The sequence below is a fragment of the Myxocyprinus asiaticus genome, chromosome 21 (assembly GCF_019703515.2).
Source record: "Myxocyprinus asiaticus isolate MX2 ecotype Aquarium Trade chromosome 21, UBuf_Myxa_2, whole genome shotgun sequence".
Classification (NCBI taxonomy): Eukaryota; Metazoa; Chordata; class Actinopteri; order Cypriniformes; family Catostomidae; genus Myxocyprinus; species Myxocyprinus asiaticus.
In genome coordinates, this window is record NC_059364.1 from 25823618 (window position 1) to 25849707 (window position 26090).

General features: G+C 34.4%; 1 protein-coding gene across 2 annotated transcripts in view; it reads right to left on the bottom strand.

Annotated features, from left to right (window-relative positions):
• Nucleotides 1-20327, bottom strand: part of LOC127412496 (melanopsin-A-like) — a 42243-nt gene extending 21916 nt beyond the window's left edge. For both annotated transcript variants that reach the window (XM_051648948.1, XM_051648947.1), the window contains exons 1-4: nt 20178-20327; nt 10863-11005; nt 10279-10412; nt 2656-2859 (exon numbers count right to left, since the gene is read on the bottom strand). In XM_051648948.1, the coding sequence (XP_051504908.1) occupies nt 2656-2859; nt 10279-10412; nt 10863-11005; nt 20178-20327 (631 nt within the window). The remainder of the gene's footprint in view (nt 1-2655; nt 2860-10278; nt 10413-10862; nt 11006-20177) is intronic.
• Nucleotides 20328-26090: the final 5763 nt, after the last annotated feature.

Consider the following 26090-nt stretch of genomic DNA (forward strand, 5'->3'; position numbering starts at 1 on the left):
ACAGAATTAATGTGTTAAATCGACAGCCCTTGTTGGAACTAGGCCTGTCACGATAACTACTTTTGTTGGACGATATATTGTCCCAGAAATAATTGCGATAAACGATATTATTGTCATTTTAAGACAATTTTATGCCAATGATATAATGATAATATAATAGCATAATAATGCAAGTACACCCTTTCAAAGAGAAATGAACTTTTAATTCTTAAGAATATTCAGACATTGGAATCGGAATGTCAAAAAAGATTAAGTCGGGAAGGCCCCTCTTCATCACCAACTGTGGTTTTTGTTCCCAGCTCAGAAAACTGGATGGAATGGTTATGTTTTAGATGAGCTTTTAGATTACAGGGCTCGACATTAAGCATTGTGATGTGCTTGTCCTTTGGACAAGTAAATTGGTCATTCACTTGTCCGAGTAAACAAGTTACTTGTCCAGAAAGAAAAAAGACATTTGTTTTCCTTTTTTTTTTTTTGCTGTTGTATTTTCTAAAATTAGCAGTAAAAATGTCTGTTTAATGTTAACAAAATGCATTAAAATTCTAACGAATCCTGAGAACCCTGTTTATTTAATACTGTATGTGGGTCGTTGACAAATAACATAACTGTGAACTTTTATCAAGATTGAAGATTTATCAACACATGAAAATTAATCAACAACCCCTTTACACTTAACATGTCCTCTTTAGTAACTGGTCTTACATCCCTGAAAAAAACATTTGGCATGTCCCAGCAGGATATAAAAAAAATTATAATATTCATGACATAAAATTAATAGTATTTGTTAAAATTACTTTTACCTCAACATATATATATATATATATATATATATATATATATATATATATATATATATATATATATATATATATAATTTAAGTAATAAAAATATAAAAAAATGAATCAGGTGTAAGGAAAATATGATACTACTTTTTTACTTGATGGATATAAGACCTGATATTTTAGTTATTAAATAAATGTAAAAAAAATTAGATGTGTTCAAAATGTTTGGTATGTTCAAAACCACATAAAACAAACATCAATATAGTATAGTATTACAGTTCTAAGATTAATTTTTTTATTTTATTTTTTTAGATTATGTAGATTTTCCATTTTCATTATAGAAAACCTTATTTTTGACTGACCCATGTATTTTAAAGACTGATAATATATTTTAATTTGATGTATATTAATATTATAGTGTTTATATTACAATTTTATTTTTATGTTTGTATATTATTACATATTAAAATTGACTGATTCACATGGCAGATAATACCTGTATAGGTCAGAAAGAGCTCCAGAGAGATGAAGATGAGAGATGTAACAGGTGTTTAAACGTTTCTTTTCATCCTGCAGCAGGTAGCATTACACAAAGCATTTTTGCTATTTCTGCAGTTCTCGTTCACGTTAATGGGCTCTCCTCTCTCCAGAGCTCTGGAATGCGGCTTTGAAACCAAGCCCATTTGTACTTACTCTTCCAAACTTTCTAGCTGGAATTATGCAGTCGTTAGGAAAAACACCTATTAAAACACATATTAGCCTCGAGTAACACGTAATCTTCACCTGTAGCTGTCCGCTGTGTTTGTGTGTGTGTGTGGTCAGGTTTAAGTGGTTTACGAGGACTTTTTTTAGGTTACTAACTGGTAATTACAAGGGTATTATGCTATAAATGTGGTTTAAGAGGACATTTCTATTGTCCCCATAATTTTTTGTTAGGGTTAGGTTTAGGGGTAGGGTTAGGGGATAGAATCTATAGTTCATACAGTATAAAAATCATTATGCCTATGGAGAGTCCTCATAATGATAGCTGCACCAACATGTGTGTGTGTTTGTGTGTGTGTGTATGTGTGTGTGTGTGTGTCTGTGTGTGTGTGTGTGTGTGTGTGTGAGGAGCTGCCTGAGCCCCGCCTCCGACACAGAGGAGAGAGGACAGAAGCTGCAAAAATGTTGGTGGCATTCATTCTTATATAAACCAACATGCATGTAAACACAAAGGGCAATCTCGAGGTCAGCAAAATTGGTCGAGGTCGTGTCCATATAACGTATGATAAGTCGATAACGTAATTATCGTGACAGGCCTAGTTGGAACACATGGGAAAAAGTTGGAATGCAGTGGCCAAAAAGTATTTGGACAATTAAGCAACATTTAAAAATGCATGTTTTTTTTTTTTTACATTAGAAAACAACACACAAAACCAAATGTAATCAGCAAACAAATTATATGAGATACTTTGGCAAATACTTTTAACCAACTAGCCCCAAGGTATTTTTAGGTACTCAATGTATGAAGTTCACACAGTTGTTCTAGTAGTACGTTTTTATTTTATTTATTTTTTTATTTTATTTTTTTTGCTTGAAAAGTGTGCAAGAGCTATCTTTAAAATAAATGCATTTTAATTTGATATTTTGTTATCTAATGCATTGATATTCATATATTTTTAAGTGTGGCTTAAAGCTGCACAATGGAACTTTGGTCTCTAGTGACATCTGTGGTTGAAACCATACATATCATATACTGTATGTACTGTATATTATATTATACAAGGTATATTGTACATTTATATATTGTATGTTCTAATACAGCATATGGATACACATTTTTTCATGAAATGCTACTGTCCAATAGAGAGAGGTTCTGTGCCCATTACTTACTCCAACCAAAGAAGGGTGGCAGGCTCCAACCAAGTGAATAAGCCCAGGCTACCAAAAGAATCAGAAAAGCTCTCTTCTGAGACAGCACTCCGATGGAGGCTAGCGGCCGCGTGATCACAAAGTATCGATCAATTGCAATGACCATGAGTGTGATCATGGAGCAGATGCCGAATAAAGCTCCACAGAATGCATACAACTCACAACCTGGAGAGGGAGATGAAACACAGTTAGGTGAGTCTGTAACTAAAGCCTGGTTCACACGAGGTCATTCCTATGTTCCCAGGGTCCTATGTTCCCCAGTACCCAGGGTCCTATAGGGTCCTATGTTCCCCAAATTTATAGGGTTAGGGTTAATATCTATGAAATAAATATTATATGGATAATATTTATGAAATATTTTAACATGAAAATAGTGCCCGACCGATATATCGGTCGGCCAATATTTGCCTTTCACCGATATATCGGTATCGGCGTATATTTTACCGATATGCGCAGATATGAAATTTTTTTTCAGAACATATAATGCAGAAAACAATGCTTTAGAATTGGTGTCATTACGTAGTTTGTCCAGCAGAGTGTGCTCTGACTCCATTGTTTACAGAGCTGATTCTGAGCTGATGGTGGCTCTGCAGACAGGGGGGTAGTTCAGCGGTGTCTTCACGGTAAGCTGCTAACTAGTTTGTGAAATACATACTGGAAAGTTAGTAAACAATGACCCCCATCATTTTCCCTTTTCAATATAACTAATATAACGTTAACCCTGTCCCTGACAACCATGTCACTCATGTCTGTTTGCTGTTAGCCAGCTATATTTTGTCAGTGCAGTCAGTAATGTAGCAGATTGAAAGGTAAACATCAGAGCATCTTTCTGCAGCTCAGTAAACAACAGTACGGTGGTGGATTGTGTCTGTTGAGTGTTGATTTCACGCTACGCTGTTACCTAGTTGGTGAGATGCAATGCTGGTCCATCTTTTACTCTCCGTGACAACGAGCTTATAGCTAACTAGCTAACCATGTAGCTTCTTTCATTGCTTGTCAGCTGAGTGGAAGCTAATGTGTAAACATGTATTCAGTTTGGTACCCCCTTCAACTGAACAATTCCAGTCATTGCATTTATAAAATGTAATATTTAGAAGTCTGGTTTTCCACCATTGAAAGTTTCCCCTGAACTTGTATAGCAGAATACGGTGTAACACCACTGCTGCCGTTTATCTCTTGTCTCGGCAGGTGTAAAAACATATTGTTTTACAACCTGCCAATAATTGACTGGCAGTATTAAAATGAATTTGACTGATACTAAACAGTAATACTGATGTTTATTTAGCTATTTATTGTATTTTAATTTATTCTTTATTTTAATGGTCAGCATTTGACTGATACTAAACAGTACTGATGTTTATTTAGCTATTTATTGTATTTGTATTTATTCTTTATTTAAATGGTCAGCAACTGACTGATACTGAACATACAGTACTGATGTTTATTAAGCTATTTATTATATTTTTATTTATTCTTTATTTTCTCAGTGTTCATTTCTAGAATTTGTTGACAATGTATAATAATAATGTCAAATATTCTTTGATAAAAATATTTGTTTAAGAAAGCAGCCTTCTGAGTACCTTTGCATAGTCATATCGGTGCAAAATCGGTGCACAATCCACATAGAAAAAGTCTGTTTACATTCCAGCTCAAAAATGAACTATATCAGCCACCATATCGGTAATCGGTGAATTTTCCCCCTCTAAAATCGGTATCAGTCTCAAAAATCCCATATCGGTCGGGGTCTACTTGAAATAGTTCATATTTGACCTGAACACCATAGGAGGGTAAATGTGTGTTAACAGAATATCGAACTGGGGAACTTAGGACCCTGGGAATATAGGACCCTGGGAACATAGGACCCTGGGAACATAGATATGCTCCTGTTCACACTGTACAATTTTTTCTGTCCTTTACGATTGCTGCATGTCAGACAGTATGATATGACCCAATTTAGGACTTTACATGTGATTGACAGCATTGACTGGGCATTTTATGTCATCAGTCCACATCACATTGTTTCCTCCACATAGACGCCTGAAATTAAAATGGTGCTGCATAAGCAAAAACAAGCTATATTGCTCATTTTTGCTATATTTTGCCTAGAAAAAAAAAGTAAAAGAAAAAGACGTAGTGTCTGGAGTAAGTCATGGCTGGGTAAAAGTGGACACCATGGAATGCCCATATAAAAATAATTCAGTATATAATGATGAAATAATTATAAATAATTATAAATGTAATATACATCTATATATATATATTAAATATATTTCAGATGACGATACATTGTGGCAGGCAAGAAAAGCATGAGAAACGTATGATCATAATGTGAAGATAACGCTACACTTTAAAAAGTGGTAACCTGCAATTGTTACTTCAACAATCTATTTCTACTTTAGTTAACCCATAAAAATTACTTAAGTTGGTATAGCCTAATTTGTCAGGTAAATTTAGTCCAATTAAATAAAAAATGTTAATACCAGTTCATTTAGATGTTACCACATGGAGCACATTTTTTAGGTTACCTGACAAAACATTTTTTACAGTGTCAGCATCATATTTCATATAGATAAGCTAGTATCAACATTTGTAGCTAAACGTTTCTCTCTCTCACACGACCACACACACACACACACACACCAAGTAGTTCTCCTTCCCTTCGCCATTGTTGTTGATTGTAGTTGGCATGTTGATTGCGTCATCAGATGCTGTGTTTCTATTGGTTCTTCATTAGTGGTCTTTGGATGCTAAAGAGCCTTGTAAGGGCAGTTAATCGGCCATCAGTTGGCATGTCACACAAAATGTTGTAAGACTGCCAATTTTGCCCTGCGACGACAGAAATCCCATAGGATTCCTGAAATTTGTCTCAGATGGCAAAATCGTAGCAAAAATCATACAGTGTGAACCAGGCATAAGCAATAGAAAACTTGGTAACACTTTATAATAACAGTACATGAACAATCATGAATTAATACCTGAATAAATAGCTACTTCTGCATAAATTAATGATGAGTTAAGGAATGGACTAATCAGGAACTAATGAAGAGCTAACATTAACTACAACATGAGTCATATGAATTCATGCATTAATAACGGTCACCTTAATTCCATGTTAGTACATGCTTGATAGTTAATGCATTAATTAACATTATGAAATAAACTTAATCAAACAGGCTTTATAAGAAGGAATGTGAAGTGTGTGTTCAATATGCTCATAATTTTAAAAAGATTTTTAACTTTTGATGTTTTCAGGTTCGCCACAAACATCACTGGATGACGCAGGATTATTCTGCATAATTTACATGGATCATCCTAATTAAATGTTACATTAAAGGAATAGTTCTCCCATCTTTTAGTCACACTCATGCCATTCCAGATGTGTATGACTTTCTGTCTTCTGCAGAACACAAATTAAGATTTTTAGAAGAATATTTCAGCTTTGTAGGCCCATACAATGCATGATGCAAGTGAATGGGGACCAAATTTTGAAGTTCCAAAAAGCACATAAAACAGCATAAAAGTAATCTGTATGACTCCAGTGGTTTAATACATGTCCTCGTGAGTGATGCAATCAGTTTTGGGTGAGAATAAACCAAAATGTAACTCTTTTATCACTGTACATCTTGCCATTGCAGTCTCTAGGCACAATCATGATTTCAAGCTCAATTACACTTTATAGTGCTTGACACATGCACAGAGTACTAGATGGTGCGAGGAAGTGTAATTGAGTTTGAAATCATGATGGCCAAGGAAATGTACTTTGAAAAAGGAGTTACATTTTGGTCTGATCTCACCGAAAACTGATTGGACAACTTTAGAAGACATAGATTAAACCACTGAATTCGTATGGGTTAATTTTATGCTGCATTTATGTGCTTTTTGGAGCTTAATCATTTTGGTCACCATTCACCATTTTATGGACCTACAGAGCTGAGATATGCTTCTAAAAATCTTTGTGTTCTGCAGAAGAAAAGAGTCACACACATCTGGAATGACACGATTTGTCACTTAATTTGAATTAAAGGTGCACTCTCATTAACTTTTGTCTTTGTGTCATCTTGGACACCTAGTGGCTTGGATGCATCATCATTTAAAATCAATAGTTTAGAGTTTCAGATGCCATTGTAGACATTTTGTATTCACAGTCACCCATGATTACTTTAATCAATGAGTGAAAGTGTCAAATAACAGGACGGTTACTAAGATTAAGCGAGTAGTATTCTGCTGGTCATGTGATTCTAACATGGCAGCCCCCATGTGCGGACCTTTTCTATGTAGAATAAAACAGCTTTTATAAGGTTACTGATGTGACTGGAGTCTTTATTTTAATGTGAGGGGTCATGATTTCCTACACACAGTATATTGCAAAATTACAATTCATGTCTTTAGGAGTTCAACTTTTTTAATGAAGAAAAAATTACTGAGTTCACCTTTAAGGGTTCCAGCCAAATCTGTTAATCAGAAGGGAGTGGCCATGCACACTTTGGCCATTATGCTTCACACACACTCATGCTGTCTTCACGTGCTATCGAATTATTGTAAATAGGAGTTTCCTACCTGGACGTGGCACATGAACGCCCCCTCGAGTTGTAATTACAACTTGGAAAGTCAGGGATAGTGCTGCCTTTATGTGCTATCGGAATTATCCTATTTCCCACTTCTGAAGTGGTAATTATGAGTACATCGTGTTCACGTGCTTTGTTGGGAATGGGAAACATTTAGATGCCAGGTTCATTCATTCATATTTCTTGAGGAACATTTATTTTGACACCATAATACATATCACCCAGTTAGCTTGCTGATGATAATGGAATTTTGGTCAAATACAAGCTATTTTCACAGTGTAAAAAAAAAAGTCCTCCACCACCCGGATTGAGGCGAATCACTACGCCACCATGAGGACTTAGAGCGCATTGGGAATTGGGCATTCCAAATTGGGAATTAAAGGGGAGAACATTTTTTATAAATAATGCTGTATTTAGAAAAATGAATAAAACCTGTCATTCAGTACAGAAACTGAACCCTCCTCCGCCATGTTGAAAGTTTACGACCCCTCCCATTCCGGAAACTTTTTCGGAAAATCTTTTCTAAATGCAGCTGTCTTGTTAGTACTTGCCATTGTGATCATATACATTAACAGTTCCCCAAGAAATATGCAAGAATGAAGCTGGTGTTATCTATGTTTAATATTCTCTCCAACAACCAAGCACTTGAACAGGACATACTCATAATTACGACTTCAGAAGTAGGAAGTATTCATTCTTATAGCATGTGAAGGCAGCATTAGTCACTCCAATAACCCATGGCTTTCATAGTTTGGCTGAACACATCCTCAACAACCACAAACTTCTGTTTTCTGTTCTATCAAGCATGGCCATAACCACCACAAACATTAAGACACATTCCTCCCAATATTCAAATTATTAGTCAATCAATATGGGTTTTTCAGAATGACTATGACAGATTTTAGACAGGTCACAAATATTTTATATATAAATCTTGTTCATGATAATTTTGCTTGTTTTCTGAGAACACATTATCTAGATGCATTTAATATTTTAATTACAATTTAATTTTTTTATTTAATTACATTATAACAGACAAGTGTCTGTTATAAGATAATCCTCCAACTCATCAGGATGTCTTCTCTCACACCTTGTTAGATAGAATATGCTTTCAGGTTAATCCATTCTGGAAAAGTGCATTTTTGTGAATTGCATCTGACTGATTGTGAAAGCTTTTAGGGGAATCAAGTTTATGAATGTAACAATCAAATTAATGATCATAATTGTGCCTTCATGCAGCAATCAGAGCTCACCTTTTAACCCATTTAACCATATGAAACTGGGTCAGAGCCCCTCCCCAAGGAAGGAGCCTTCAAACAGTGCTCAGAAATGGCATGATCCAATCAGGGAGATCAGAGGCTGTTCTGTTTGAATGAAAGTCAATGGAGGAGATGCTTCAGTCCGCTGAATAAAGTGCTTTTGTGTGGAAACAGTTTTCACATACTTAAATGATGCTTGCTGTGTCATATTAATTTTGGGGAAAGCTATTTTGAGTCTGCTATGAATAAACAATTTGTTGTTTTATGAGAGAAGTGGTCCCACTTTATAGGTGTCCTCAAACTAACAAACTAACATTAAAATACATACAATATAATTAAAATAGTGTGTAACTACATTTTGTTCTGCAACATTTCTCACAAGATTCACATTTGCTGCTACTGATGTTGAGGTACGGGTAGGTTTAGGGTACTGTAAGGGTTGGGGTTTAGGATAAGGGTTGGGGTAGGGTAAGATTTAGGGTTATTGGGGTAAGGTCAAAAGTGTAACTACAGATGTAATTGAATGCAGGTACTTTACATGTAAGTACAATTCAACAACATGTATTTACATAATTAATTCATTGTATCATATGCTTAAGTGCATAGTAGTTAAAGACACCTAATAGAATGTGGGTCCAGAGAAGTCAAGAAAATTTTGTGACTGGTATGATTCGCATCGGGCACTACACATTAATTTCTATCTTCTCCGCCAATGGTGACTGAGTGTCGCAAAACTCAACATTTGCTGTGAGGGTTACTCTTTTTCCAAGCATACAGACCCTGCTAACTGAGTAACCATGACCATGACCAGTTCCTGTCACAGAGAGAAGAGTGGACAACAATTTCATACCTGCCTAGTAATCTCCTTGAACTCAAAAGATCTGCATCAGTCACTACACAATCATCATTATCACAGAGCGCTTACTCTCCTAGCAAACATCAGCAAACTGAAGTCTTCAACAAAACCCAGCTGATGAAGGCAATTAAGATTTGGCCCTAATAACAACTGACATTTAAAGCACCTTAAGGAAAAAAGAGCCTTCCATCCCTTAATTACAAGAACAACATTTCACCACTGATCAAAACGACTAGCTACTGCTGTCTGTAACTAAATCAACAACAAAAACAGTGCCACACAATGCACAGCCTTGAGAGGAATTTAAAGATGAAGAACTAATGACTGAAAAAAGAAACACTTCTTGTATGTTGCTTTACAAGAAAAGGTTACATAAATCTGTTAGAAGTGCATTCATCATTCTTAGAAACAACAGCAAAGAAAATGATTGGCATGAATTCTTACAATAAGTGAAGAGAAACCAAGGCTGTCTCCGAGGACAAACTTTCATTAATTTAAACCTAATTCAGCTAGATTTTATCAACTTATCTCCACTTTCATCTGCATTTAACTTAAATTATCTTAAATGTGTTAATTATGATTCATAAAGAACAGTAGCATAAAATCAATAATGGACCTACATGTTTTATTTCAGACATTGTCTATGTAGTAACGATTAGTGATATGTAGATTATTTGTTCAATGACATATGAATGTGAATACTTAGTTAATTATAAGTTAGCTATATAGAAGTTAGTTATAAATGACAAAACCATACGGTATTTCAGGACATCCACATTTGGAAAAGCGAATGTTTTTATTTAAAAAAATTCTAAATGTTTTCTTTTTGGGGTAGGGTCACATAGAAGTCTATGGTATGTACTAATTTAGATAGCTAAGTAAATGCATACATGTGTGTGTGTACCTTTCTCTCCAAAGATCCATCTCTTGTGCATGCTGGTAGTAAAAAAGATAGGCGCCTGGGTGGCACACATGAGGAAGTCTGTGATGGCCAGATTTATTATAAACAAGTTAGCAGGTGTCCTCAGTGTACGGCTCCTACACAAATATACACAAACAAAACAATCATTTGGAGTGCATTATTATTCTACTATAAATGTAAAAAAAAAATTGCACAGCAAAGGTCTCCATGACTCCTTATACTTACAGTTTTTCTGCATACACTTCTTTGTTCATTCATTTAGGCGATACAGTGATATGACATCAGTGAGAATACCAGAATCCCTGTGCTAATAGTTTTCAGAAGTCCTCTGAATGAGTTCATTTCATTCAAGCTTTCTAATGATGCAAATGGTCAATTGGTGAGACATAATGGCTTTGCAACTAAATGAGCACCTCACAAAGTAAATAGCAAAAGTATTACCACTTAATAAATTACCATATCAAAAGTACAACCCAACACTCGCCAGGGTTATTACATAATAGAATTTCATACACTGTGTTCATTGTGAATTCTCAACTTCCTCTCAGTAACAAGCCTGTTCTCACCTGCTGAAGGCATAGATGACCAGAAAGTTGCCCACCATGCCAGTGATGCCAACTGCAAGGATGACAGCGCCGATAGTGTAATGAGCATGATCAGGCACATCCACTGTGGGGAACGGGTAGACAGACTCTCTCACCATGGCAACCTTGAAGACACAGCAGAACACAGTAATTAATAGCTCAAATGAAAAGCAGCAGCTACTGTTTCATAATGACCTTTGCATCAAAGAGTGTGCAATATGTTTAAGAATTTCCATTAAGCCTGAACCCAGCTGACACAACCAGCAAACCAGATGTTCATTTAGCAAAAGGGAAAACAACAGAAATATTCACACAGTACAGACATAGTAGATGTTTTTGTGTATTTGAACCTATGATATGATGAACAGATTTACATCACTTATCATCCTTATACTTATTCATATGTTCGCATGTCCACCTAGCCCCTGAAGTGGAAATAGTTAACAGATTGTTAAGGGTAAACAAATTCGGCTTGCTGTCCATAAAGGAGGTGCTCGAGCATGAGGGACCTGAAGTTCCCCCATTCAGGACTACTTAATTAAAGTTAGTTAAGGTTAATATTATAATCAAGGAAAAGTATGGGGTGGTGGAGGGATGCCGGAAGATTCATCACGGGAGTGAGGGTAAGCAGCTTCTTCTATGTGCTTGCATTATGATTGACGAGACTAGCTTGACAAGCTCCTCCTATATTTACAACTCCATTTATAGGTCAAGATGCCCCATTTTGCTTAGAAACATACTGTATTTCCAACTGTTTCTAGGTATCTCTTCTAAATGTAAATTTGAGCTACACTTTGAAGCGATAAATTGCATTTTCTTCTTAAAAGGCAGAAAGATTTTTTTTTTCTCCCCAATTTGGAATGCCCAATTCCCAATGCGCTCTAAGTCCTCGTGGTGGCGTAGTGATTCGCCTCATTCTGGGTGGTGGAGAACAACTCTCAGTTGCCTCCGCATCTCAGACCTTCAATCCACGCATCTTATTACGTGGCTTGTTGAGCGCGTTACCGCGGAGAATAGTGTGAAGCTTCCACATGCGCTACGTCTCCGCGGCATCCACGCACAACTCACCATGCACCCCACCGCGAGAACCACACATTATAGCGACCACGAGGAGGTTACCCATGTGACTCTACCCTCCCTAGCAACCGAGCCAATTTGGTTGCTTAGGAGACCTGGCTGGAGTCACTCAGCATGCCCTGGATTTGAACTTGTGACTCCAGGGATGGTAGTCAGCGTCAATACTCGCTGAGCTACTCAGGCCCCCTAAAAGGCAGAATGTTAAGGACTGTCAGCATTGGTCACCATTAACTTTCATTTTATGAAAAAAGAGCAGTTTTAAAAATGTAAAAATTTCTCCTTTTGTGCATGGAAGAAAGAAAGTCAAATAGGTTTGGAACGACATGAGGGTGAGTAAATAATAACATTATTTACATTTTTGGGTGGACTAATCCTTTAAGTCACTTTTTGTGGAAAGACAAAATTGTTGTTATTTTGTATTTTTTTATTTATGACACTATGTAATAAAGTTTTCAGCTAACCGGATAAGCTTTAAAATTCACTTTTTTTTACTCTATCCATCTGTCCCTCAACATTTCACACGGCAGACCAATAAGAGTAGCAAGATCTGATGTAAGGCCAGTTATAAAAGCCTTTTGCCACTTTGAGCAGTAAAGATGTTTGAAATAAATTGGAAAAAATAATTAGGAGAATGATAAAAAAGAAATCCTATTATAAAAAAAGAGACAATTTGTGATAACAATAATCAGTTAATCAGTTCCTCTCTTAGTTCCTGTGATTTCTTGCTTGATTTATTTCAGCACCAGAATCAAAACAAGCAAGCAAAACAAGAAACAATATATGACTTTCACAGAGCAATTATGATTAACAATTCTGCGCATGCACACATTCCACTTGGCAGAAATTTGTTTACTGCATTTTCCTAAGAAAAAGGTTTAATGAAAGGAGCTTTAAGTGGCAGAGCTCCAGGCCCATGAGATTGCTGAATGCAAGACAAGCACTCCAGGAAAACTCAGATCCATCCATGTGGCAGAAAATATGACAAAGCAGATCCTGTCATTGCCCTTGGTATATGTCAAGTGATGATGTCAAGTCATTTCTTTACCAACAAACTGTCAAATTACCTTTTTTTAGCTCCATTTTCTAGCATGGCTCTTTCGCAACGTTATGCAACCTTAGGATGTAGAAACATGGTTCCTTTTACAGAAAGAGAAAACTAGCATTGACCAACACACATGCAAGCAAACCATGATTCTAATCAGCATGACCCATTTTCCATCATCATCTAACCCTAACCACTTCACATCCTGAACTGCACTCGTGAATTTATTTGTTCTCAAGTTATTCCAAAATATGTCAGTAGTCAATACCGTGTGTTTTCATTGATTATTTTTGCGTTTGGGGTCATATGAAGATCTAAGCCATGCAAAACTTCAAGAGCTGAGATAAGCTGTCTTTTTTTCTTGGAATGAAGATTTTAATGAAATTGATACTGTTTGAGTACCACATCTGTTTTCTACTCAGGGTAATATGACAGTGTTAAGGATTTTTTGGTGGGATTGATTTCAAAGATGTTTCAAAGTGAACCAGCCTCTTCAATAAAATGTCTTGTTTTGAAAAAATTGTTGTGCATGTTGGTTTTTGTAACTTATTATGTAGATTTGTCTCCTAGTGAGGCTAACAGGAGAAAGCATTTAACCATTTTCAAATAAGATCTGTAGACCATCAATTGCATGGGGACAATATCTCACCATGAAAGCAATTGCATTCTGGAAACAATATCAAAGGCAACACTTAATAGAATTATTGACATGACAATCTTAAGATAACATTTTTTTTATAATGAGCCTCAATCATTTGAAACCATCTGTCTTTCTTGCCATTATTTATTAGAATCGAGCACAAATAACACACACATTATCATTAGAGATGAATATCATTAATTTTATTTAAACTCTGTGAATACAATATACCAACACCTAAACAAAGTATTTATTAAGATGCAGTGGTTGAAAACATTTAGAGGTTTTTTGCTCTTTTCTCTCTACAAATCATATTGTGGACATAATTGGAATCATAACAGTATCAGCATGCTTCATATTTATGACGAACAGTAAATAACAAACTAGATATAATGATAAATGTTGTTTTATCAAAAATCGAAAGTGAGGCTTCACATTTAGTGATCTATTTCATAAATGATGGGATTTAGAATAATAAAGTGTACTGATGAATACTTTAAAAACTGCAATTAGTTAACCTTTGAAAACAACACTTTAAAGGTGCTGTAAGTGATTCTTTTTCATGGAAAGGTATCCAAAAAAATGTCCTACTCACTGAAAGGTATTAATGAAATAAGTGTCATGAGATTTCTCACCGGTCTCTGTGACAGCTGTAGACTCTGTAAACAGCAAACAAAAATGTGTTCATGGTCTGCAGACAATGATGCTTTCGACCTGTCAATCATTTTGCACGTTCTCATAGTATTGTAGTTGCAGCGAATTATTGAGGCATTATGCATTTTTATGCCATGTTGTTCATAACAGTTGTCAGATGAGGGCGCTATTTTACTACTGTTGTCTTTAACAACCGTTTCTGCTCTCAATAAAACTCATTTTGGTATCTTTAGAGTGTGGGTTTTGGAAAGGGGGGCGTGGCTAATCCAATGGCACAGTCTCGTGGAAGTTGAACGGCTGAAATCGCTTACAGCATCTTTAAACTGTTAAAGTTGATAATCTACACTTTAAACTCTATGTTATCATAATGTGCATGTGTAGGCTGGACACTGTTCACTGCAATATCACTGTCAGAACATTTGTCAGCCAAAGAGATGCTTGTTATCATACTCAACAATTAGCTCAAAAACATTTCTTTCTTTTACTCCACAAACCTATTTATTCAAATCACATAATTACATGAATGAATGACAAAAATATACCTACTGTATATATTGAACAATGGTTTCTATAGTGCTATTATTTTGAGCAGGAACATGTTATAGTAAGAGGACTTTCCAGAATTCCTGAGCTCTTATTCTTTTATAATACTTTAGATGTCACTAAATTAACAGCATGAGCTTTCAGACACACATTAATCTAAAATCTGAAAATCAATATATCAGTTTATAATTGTTCTACATCCTTGAGATTGAATTTACTCTAAATCATGAATTGAACATGACCATCTTTGATAAGCTTTACGGTACATTTTTTCTGTGTCCTGGCCCAAATAACTGAGATATTAATTTAATGTAATTTGCAAAGGATGTTCTCAACTGTCCTTCATATCTGGATAAGTTCTCTTACGCTCCAGATGTTAATGCTTTTTTTTGACTGCATTACTAAGATTATTTAGCTCAGTTAGACAGTAAAGCTGCCTGAGCTCAGCTAAACACATGCCCTGTCAATACCTTCAACTTGATAATCTAAAGCTGTTTTCCTATACACTACCCTGAGCCTTTATTTACAGTGTGCGCAGTTGTCCTTTTGGGGACATTTTTCCCCATTCAAATAGGAAAGAATAATACATTTCTATAAGAAACATTGTAAAAGACATACCAACTTTTTTCAAAGCAGGCAAATAAGCCTGTTTTGGTTAATGCACTATATATTGGGTTTTAGTACCAAATCAACAGACAATTCTCTTGGATAGGCTTGAGAATAATGTTGGCATTTGTGGACAGGCATTATCTTGGTCTAGGTCCTATTTATCTGACCACTACCACTTTGTCTGTGTAAACAAGGAATTGTCCGGTCAAACTAAAGTTAACTATGGAGTGCTACAGGGATCAGTTTTAGGGCCTCTGCTTTTCTCCTTATATATACTTCACCTGGGAGATATTATCAGGAACCATGGAATTAGTTTTCACTGTTATGTAAATGATACACAGCTTCACATTTTGACAAAATTTCATAATTCTCCAAGTTAACAGAGTTAACTTCCTTCTGCTCAATTACAACAAAACAGAGGTACTAATTATTGGACCAAAAACCTCTAAAATAAGCCGCTAAAATATTTGATTTTGATGTATGTACTATTATGTTGTCTTCTACAGTGAAGAACTTAGGTGTTATATTTGATAGCAATCTGTCCTTTGAAAGCCACATTTCCAATGTTTGTAGAACAGCATTCTTCCATCTCAGAAATAATGCTAAGTTATGACAAATGCACTCTGTTTCTAATGCCAAAAAAATAATTAATGCGTTAATGACCTCAAGTCTAGATTATTGTAAATCATTACTGAGAGGATGTCCTGCAGGTTCCATAAATAAACTTCAACTGGTTCAAAAGGTAGCAGCTACAGTGCTGACAAAAACCAAGAAATATGATCATATCATCCCAGTTTTATTATTGCTACATTGGCTACCTGTTAAATTTCATATTCATTTTAAAATTCTGTTAATTACTTACAAAGCTTTGAATGGTCTAGCTCCACAGTACTTAAGCGACCCTTCTATCATGCTATATTCCATCATGTTCACTACAATCGCAAGATTCTGGCCTGTTAATAATACCTAGAATATCAAAATCCACAAAAGTAGGTGATCCTTTTCCTATTTGGCTCCTAAACTATGGAATAGTCTTCCAAGCATATCCAGAAAATTCCTAGTGGTCAAAATAATGATACTTGCAGACTGTTTTCAAACAATAATATTAATATTGATAAAACATTTATGCACCCACACACAATTGATATTTTTCATGAAAAAACTTTTGTTACCTTTGAATGTTGTTATACAAGCATGAATGCACACATAGATACATGCAAACACACACAATACCCACACAACTAAAATACAGTTTTTATAATTTATCTACAATACCTACACCAGTTAACAAGCAATGATTGTTCTTCTTTTAAACACTGCATTATCCAACATCATCAGGAGGAATGTACCTAATCCTAATTTAACCAAATCCCTCATGGTCAGTGAGGATGGTTTACCTGTGAGGTTATGCTAAACACCAGACACCCATTACTGTTATTGATAGACTTAAAATTATGTCACCATGGCCTGGATTTATGAGCATCTTTTGCTATCAGTCCTGGGTGTCACTGGGTTTCTGGGTCACAAGCTTAGAATGTTTATATGATTTATGCACATTTTGTTAATTTCCTGATGAATGTGAACCAAATATGTATCCTTCTAAACAAGATGCTCAAGGCTCAAAGTTACATAAAACAATCTCAAAGAGTTCAAGAAGTAATCTACAGTAAAAGCTTTTGTGGCCCATTTTTAGGTCTCACACATTCCAACATGGTCAGGATATAAATAACTCCCCTCTGTTCAGTTTGTGTAAGAACAGTGTGGTAACAGGGATTTGATCATTAACACAGTCCTATTAATTTGTAGAGGAATTATGTAAAATAAAATTATTCAAATCCCAGTCCAGGTTCTTGAAAGGTCATTAGGAAATCATGTGTTGGTGTATTCATTTGAATGAATGAGAATTGACTGCCATAATATTTTCCCACAGATAATCTAATTTCAAAGTCATCTATTGATAAAAAGTAGCATGCAATGGGGCTAAAGGCCCCACGGGGTAAAATGCACTTTTAATTTTATTTTCTCCCAAAACACTAAACAATAACAAAAACACATGTATGTCACTATACAATGCAAAATATTCCTGATCCATGAGATCATCGCATGCAGTGTCTAAAGATTGATTTTATTGAAATTATATCTAATATTTAATTCTTTATAAAATGTTGCAAATCCCTGAAATTATCACATTTATTTTGAGACAAAAGACTTATTTTTTATTTTCAATTCAGTTTTGTTCCTGGTGATTAAATCACAAGTTTTTTCATAACTGTCCAATATTATACCTGTCATAATCATGTTATGAAATGTCAAATGTAATTGAAATTAACAGGAAATGGTTAACCCTTTTCTGAATTGGTTATTTTGAGATAAGTATTATCTTAATTTGTTACTGAAGAAAGCATCTTGCTGTCTCAAATGTATTTGCGTAAGTTGACAAATTGTCCATCAATGATTCTTGAGATAAGGGACAAAACATGTCCTACATGCCAAAGTCCTCTTTATGTTTAAAATCAAGACATTCGTATAATAAAAATACTGATAAAGATAAATCTTGAGGAAACATGTATACTCAGGGCATTTATTACTTATATTTTAAAATAATTTCATTAGAATTTTTTAAAATGCATGCTCTATACTTGGAAGCACATGTAACTTAACCTGTCCTCAGCAAGAGAACACAATGTTAAACTGCTAAACAAAGTGTTTAAAAATGCAACAAATTCATAAATATAAATATCAACTGAGAGGTAGGGATCTGTAATATATCAAACAATACATAAAGTAAAATTAAAATTATATGTTCTATAAAAATCTGCCTATCAAAGTTGTGTCCTCAGTTTGCGTCAACAGATTTTTTAATAATCTTGAATAAATCAGACAATGTCATGGTCAGTTATAACTCTGAGTACCACTTTTCCACTTCCTGCTCATGGTAGATGCAGCAGTAGGACACATGGTCTGATACAATGTTTAAGTCTCTGCGGCCACATTTTTAACATGTCAACGCCGTCTCCCTATTGTGACCATTTTGTTAAGACTTGTGGAAAAAAATTGGCATTTTAGTTTAGGTTATAGAGGCAGCTTCAACCAAGGAATAAACTAAATGGCTCAAGTGTACAACACATGGTTAAGATGAACAATATTCAATTTTGTCAACTCCATCAGAATTTTCAGAGAAGTGTGAAAACAGAAAAAAATAAAATAAAAAAAAAAACAATTATAGAATTTTTTCATCACTTAACTTCTTTACTGAACAGCATTATTAGATAATTAAAGACTTAACATTCTTGTTGGATGGATCAAATTAAAATAACATGCTTTTAGTGTGTCTGACGGAGTTGACAGATATTACAATTATATATAAATTCTAAAGTGAATAAATGTCAATTTGTTTTAGAAAAAAGCTGTTTATAAAAACCTGTTCCCTTTCATGGTTCGTTAGCTGAGACCTTTGTCTACAAATATATCCATTTCAAATTATTTTTTTATAAAAAAAATAAATAAAATAAATTCTGCTTTAAAACATGTTTTGTCCATTATCTCAAGAATCAGTGCCCTATATTTACACAATATCACTATAAACCCCCTTGCCAGCTTTTTTTTTATTTTATTTTTTATTTTTTATCAATAATTTTAATCATAATAACCTTCCATTATTATTTATTTTTTCTGTTATTCTTAAATTTAGAAAAAAGCAAATTTTCCTTAAAGGTTCAGTTGTGTATGACTTTCTTCTGCTGAACAAAAATGAATATTTTTAGAAGAATATTTCAGCTCTGTAGGTCCATATGATGCAAGTGGATGGTGACCAGACCTTTGAAGCTTCAAAAAGCACAGACATTTTTGGGTGAACTATCCCTTTAAGGTGTGCCTTTAGCCCTGTTGTACCCTACATCTTACATTACAGATAGGAACAAACTATTAGTATATTTTTATTATTATTATTATTTATTTATTTTAAATGACAATGCTACATTTTCAACTGTATTGTATTAATGAAGGGTTAAAATCTGTTTAAGAGTAAAAACAAAATTCGGCTCTTTGTGTCGAGTGGGTAGTGACGCCCATCAGCACTCAAGCATGAGTCTATGTGGACTAACTTGGAATAAAATCTGTATTTCAAAGGTGTCTGCTGATTTGATTTAACAACAAAGTGAAAACACTGAGTGTAAGACAAAATTGACAAAATACATGTGGTTTGGTTTATATCTTATTAGAATATGCTAACTCTGGAGACGTGTAAATACACATAGAGACAAATGTAGGTTTTCAGTAAAAAACAAAAACAAATCGTTACATTTTAATTATAATTTGTCTAGTTTGTAAAGATGTTCCCATATGGTGTATGAGGAAAAACACTCTTTACGGTGCATTTTACATTACAATCTACAGAGATTTGGTTTTATATTTTGCTACATTACACAACAGCACAACAACATTGACATTATTTTTCTTTATCCATAAATTTCATGTAAACGTGATGACATGGATTTTGAAAATAGCTTTTTTTTTTTTTAAAGAGCTAAACTTGCTAAACACTAGAATTTAGTAAATTATGGAGGCAAATAGACTGCATTTATAACAAGATAAACATTTGAGGCATTTTGCCATATATTTCATTTACACCTAAACATGACAGTCAGCAACGGACAAGATGTACTATAACGTCTGAAAACTGTCGAGAAGAATTTAGTTGAAAACAAGAAAGCAAAGCATATGCTCCACTTACGGATGTAGTCATGGGGGGTAAGTCCACCAGCCTATACGCGCTCATCACGGAATTGTTCCACGAGGAGAGAGTTTCCACAATGCGCGTGCAATTCGGGTCTTGGGTCGGGCACGAGATGCCCTTCCTTAAAGAGCGCATGGTGCCGCTCATCACCACTCGCGGGACTAACAGAGAACTGGCACAGCAAAAGCCGGGGAGAAAAGCCTTCAACCCCGATCCGAACAAGTGCAGATGTCAGATTCTATTCACTCGTGTTCAAGCGAGAGTTAAAAGAGTGCGTAAAATTGTATCAGCGCCAAGCATCAGTTGCGATGTGGGGAGAGCTCAGCTGAAGTATTATACTCAAATCACTCACCCACACCTTCATATTTAACACACACAATCAGACAGATAGACGACAGACAGCCAGACAGTTATGAAATAAGAGCACCATGGTGACCTGACCCTACATAAGTAGACCGTTTTCCCATTGTTTTCCATTACAAATTATATTATCAGGCTCAGCAGAACAATTTGAGTGAAAAGTAAAAAAAAAAAAAAAAAAAAAAATGTAGGTCATGCACATCATGGCCAGCATGCACTCAAACTGGTATTTCAAGATTCTGACTACTGAAAATGTAAGTTTTCTGTAATTTGGTTATAAAATGCTGTTGTCAGTCTTGTTTATGACAGAAACAAGGTAAATGTAAAATATTTAGCATTCAAATACAGAACTGACTACTGTATTCTTCTGCTGTGTGAATGTAGCCATTGTGATTTTGGTACAGATGTCCAGAAAACTGGCACCTCTTACACACCTTAACTTTTTTTTTTTTTACACCAAAAAAAAAAAAAAAAAAAAAAAAAAAATTGCATATAGGTTGTCATTATGTTAACTAAAAATATACTTTTTAATAACATTTTTAGGATAGGGGTAGGTTCTGCTGATAGCAGAGCTATACACACACTCACTGAGCACTTTATTATGAACACTATGGTTCTTATGAAGTGCCCGATGTGGTCTTCTGCTGTTGTAGCCCATTCCCCTCAAGGTTATATTATGTCATATTCTGAGATGCTATTCTGCTCACTACAATTGTACAGAGTGGTTATCTGAGTTACTGTAGCCTTTCTGTCAGCTCAAACTAGTCTGGCCATTCTCCATTGACCTCTCTAATCAACAAGGCTGTAAGTGTCGAATGCACCAAAAATCTGACTGCACCCATTCAGACACACCTTAAGCACTCTGCTGATGACAAAATTTGCATCACGTGTCCTGAACGCAGACGCCTAGTGTTCGCGTCTAACTGAAGTATAGGGTACACTGTAAAAAAAAAAAAAAAAAACAGTAATTAGCTTTACCATAATTAACACCTATTACTGCAATTCTACAAGAAAACTCTCTATAATTCCATGAAATCTTTTACTTTTAACATACAGTATATTAATTGTTAGAATAGAGTCATACACCTCTAAAACACAGAATAATTATCTTTAAAAGAATGATAAAGAAAAGCTTAAGTACAGATAATTACTATTGTTATTACAACAAAAAATAAATAATACTTTCAATCTAAGACCATTTATATATAACACACACACACACACACACACACACACACTATCATGTAAATTTACTTTACAAAAGCCCAGGTTTAAATTAACTGTCAATTTTTTTTTTTTTTTTTTCAAATACAGTAATAAACTGTCAAAATAAATGCATTTTCTTTCTCAAAATGTAGGTTAACTGTACTTTTGCATTGTGCCATTCTTCATTTAAAAAAAACATAAACTGCAAAAAACTATTTGGCTTACATAAAGTTTATGCTATAGAATACAATTTTTTTGCCTGTAGCAACATTTTGGAACATCGTTCACAATACTAATTAAAAAATACACCACCACTCACTGAATCTTTTTTTTATTTATTATTATTTGCAAAAACAACATACAAATTCTTTTGTTCAGCATATTATAAGAACTCATTAGCAACGGCTTTAAATACTTAAGCATATTTTTCACACAACACTTTTGTTGCTTTTTTCACTGGTTCATCATTTTTTTAAAGCCGACAAATCAATTTCTAAAAATTTTTTGCTCTGGGAACCACAGCTTTTGTTTTCCACCCCTAAAAAAATTATATGGCCTTTTTGCCTTAACATATTATGAATTAAAACATGATCACACACACACACACACACACACACACACACACACACACACACACACACACACACACACACACAATAATAATAATAAAAGCAGAATGAACCTGCATCGGACCATTTGAACATGACAAATAAAAAATAAATAAAAAAATTAGCACTTTGGCTGAACATGATTCAATTATGGACCACTGTTCAACGTGATTGAATCAAGTTCTCTTGACAAAACTGAATCAATTTAAACCCAATAAAATGGACCATGTAAAACTAACTTGAATGAATGTTGTTAGTTTAACTTGAATGAATGGTGTTCATTTAACTTGAATGAATGGTATTCGTTTAATATGAATGAATGGTTTTCATTTAACTTGAATCAGTTATGTTCGCTTACATTTAAGCCTTCTTGTCTTGTTTAGCCTACTTGTTTATATCACGTTGGATGAAGTCGATTAGGTAAAGTTACTAGAACTAGGTATAATGCCAGTTATAAATGTCAATTCTATTTTCTCATTCTTCAGTGACTGTCAAACAAGACCACAGATGCAGCACATGGTATGAAACTAATCAATTTGTTGGAAAAAATGTCTGAAGTCTGTTGTACGTACCACATTCAAAGCTTAAGGGAATACAGGTTCAATACAAGTTAAGCTCAATCGAAAGCATTTGTGTCAGTGTTGATTACCACAAAACTATTTTGACTTGTCCTTCCTTTTCTATAAGTGAGGCACTTACAATGGAAGTAAATGGGGCCAATTTTTGGAGGGTTTAAAAACACTGTAAACCTGTATAAGTTCTACTAACTTTGAGGCAACTGATTGCCTTTACTTTTACAAGTATCAAAACGTAAGTCTCAAGTATGCATAACTTGTTTTTCTCAGAAACTATAAATTAAAAGAAATGATTTTGGTCCAATCAAAATACGCAGTTACTAATGTTTATTTTAATTAACCACAACTCAAAATTTTGAGTTCTGCAACCTTCATATATTTATTCAACTTAAAAAATAAATGTTTTTGAAATCATGAATATGCTTTTTTTTAAGTCATGTTAACTTAATAATTAAACTATATAATTTTAGGTGACTTGAAATGTGCTAGTAGTATTACTTAAAAATGTTTTGCAACAGCCTTTTTTTTTTTTTTTTTTTAAACAAATGACAATAATATGCAAAGTAATCTCTTCAGTAATCAAAATACTTTTTGAATGTAACTGTATTCTAATTACCAATGATTTAAATTGTAACTGTAGTGGAATACAGTTACTTATATTTTGTATTTTAAATTCGTAATCCCGTTACGTGTATTCCGTTACTCCCCAACCCTGTGCACATCCGTCAACATTAAAACCTTATAAAGCCACCTGTCTTTAATACTCTTTTGGGTAACTCAGATCCAATGCATAAATCAGTCCAAACATAAAAAGAAATCTGAAAAGCCTGTGCAGGTGGGTGATGACTTCACTTTCAAGAACAATGAAATTACTGACCAGATTGTAGTGAATTGCAGCATCTGTGAGTTCTCTTACCACTGTTAACAGGGCAACTGGTGAATATCCAACATTTGGCTCTTCTGAATCTTCAGCCCTGAAATGCAGAAATAGAAAAAAGTGGCAAAATTAAAAAAACAATTTATTAAAATCTGTTTCAAAATACACACCTACATAAAAGAATAGTTCACACAAAAGTTATGTCATTATTTACTCACTTGTTCCAGACCTGTATGACTTTATTTCTTCCATGGAAGACAAAATCTTTGTTTTGTTTTTTGTTTTGTAGATAAATCATCTTCTTTAAAAGGATAGTTCCCCCAAAAATGAAAATTCTATCATCATTTACTCACCCTCATGCCATCTCAGATGTTTATGACTTAATTTCTTCTGCAGAACACAAAAGAAGATTTTAGAAAAATATCTCAGGTCTATACAATGCAAGTATATGGTGACCAGAACTTTGAAGCTCCAAAAAGCACAAAAAGGCACAAAAGTAATCCATAAGACTAGTGGTTATATCCATATCTTCAGATACAATAAACAGATCAATGTTTAAGTCCTTTTTTATTACAAATCTCCACTTTCACTTTCACTTTCAGATGTGAAAGTGAAAGTGGAGCTTTATAGTAATAAAGGACTTGAATATTGATCGGTTTCTCACCCACACTAATTATATCACTTCAGAAGACATGGATTTAACAACTGGATTACATATGGATTACTTTTATGCTGTTTTAAACTGCTTTTTGGAGCTTCAAAGTTCTGACACCCATTCACTTGCATTGTATGCCCTTACAGAGCTGAAATACTCTTATAAATATTTGTTTGTGATCTGCAGATGAAACTCATACATATCTGGGATGGCATGAGGGCAAGTAAATAATGAAAGAATTTTCATTTTTGGTATTCCTTTAAGTTTAAAAAATGGCTAAATGATTTAGAAATGTGTGAATAAAGTAATTTACCTCGCATGTTTTGAAGAATCTTGTCATGTTGATCCTGAAAGTAAATTTTTTAATCTAGTGTTAAATGTTGAACATTGTGAATAATAATAATAATAATTATAATAACTTCAGTTCCCAACCCAAATTCATAGCTTTTGTAACCTTCACAATAGTCTGAAGATAGGAAAGCTTAGGCCCAGATGGAATCTGTAGACATTTTTGGCTCTATCCAAGCAGAAAATCTGCAGAATTTTGTGGATGGGATTTAAACATGGTAAAATGTGTCAAATGAACCTGAGAGTACTGTACTCTAATGGTTGTTTAATGCATCACACAATTAGCCAAACTATTTAGCAAACAACATGCAAGTGATGGGGTATTTGTAGAACATTAAAGAAATGATAAATGTTGCAATTCTGCTGAGTTTCCTGTGCGCACAGATTCTATCTGGGCTTATAACATAAACATTTTCTAACATAACATGTGAATGCAACTTTTCAGTACACTCACCATTAAAGGAATAGTTCACCCAAAAATGAAAATTCTCTCAGAATTTACTCACCCTCATACCATCCCAAATGTGTATGACTTTCTTCTGCTGAACACAAACAAAGATTTTTAGAAGAATCTCAGCTCTGTAGGTTAATTCAATGCAAGTGAATGGGGACCAAAACCTAAGCTCCAAAAAAGCACATAAAGACTTTCCAAAAGGATTACCTTTTTCATAAAAGGTAATCCATTCAACTCCAGTAGGAAAATCTATATCTTTTGAAGTGATCCAGTTGGTTTTATTGTAGGTGAGAATAGACCAAAATATAATGACTTTTTCACTATAAATCACCTTGGCGATCATGATTTCAAGCTTGATTACACTTCCTATAGCGCCATCTAGCACTGTACTAATACATTAAGCACCAGGAAGTGTAATCGAGCTTGAAATCATGATTGTGCTTAGTGATTGTAATGGCAAGATGTCCAGTGAAAAAGGGGTTTTATGTTGGTCTGTTCTCACCCAAAACCAACTGGATCACCTCAGAAGACATTTATTAAACCACTCGAGTCAAATGGATTACTTTTATCAACTATCATTCACTTGAATTGAATGGACCAACAGAGCTGAAATATTCTTTTAAAAATCTTCATTTGTGTTCTGCAGAAGAAAGAAAGTCATACACATCTGGGATGGCATGAGGGTGAGTAAATGATGAGAGAATTTTCATTTTTGGGCGAACTATTCTATATGACTCCAGTGGTTAAATATATATCTTCTGAAGCGATAGTTTAAAAAAGGACTTAAATATTGATCTGTTTCTCACCTACACCTATCATATTGCTTC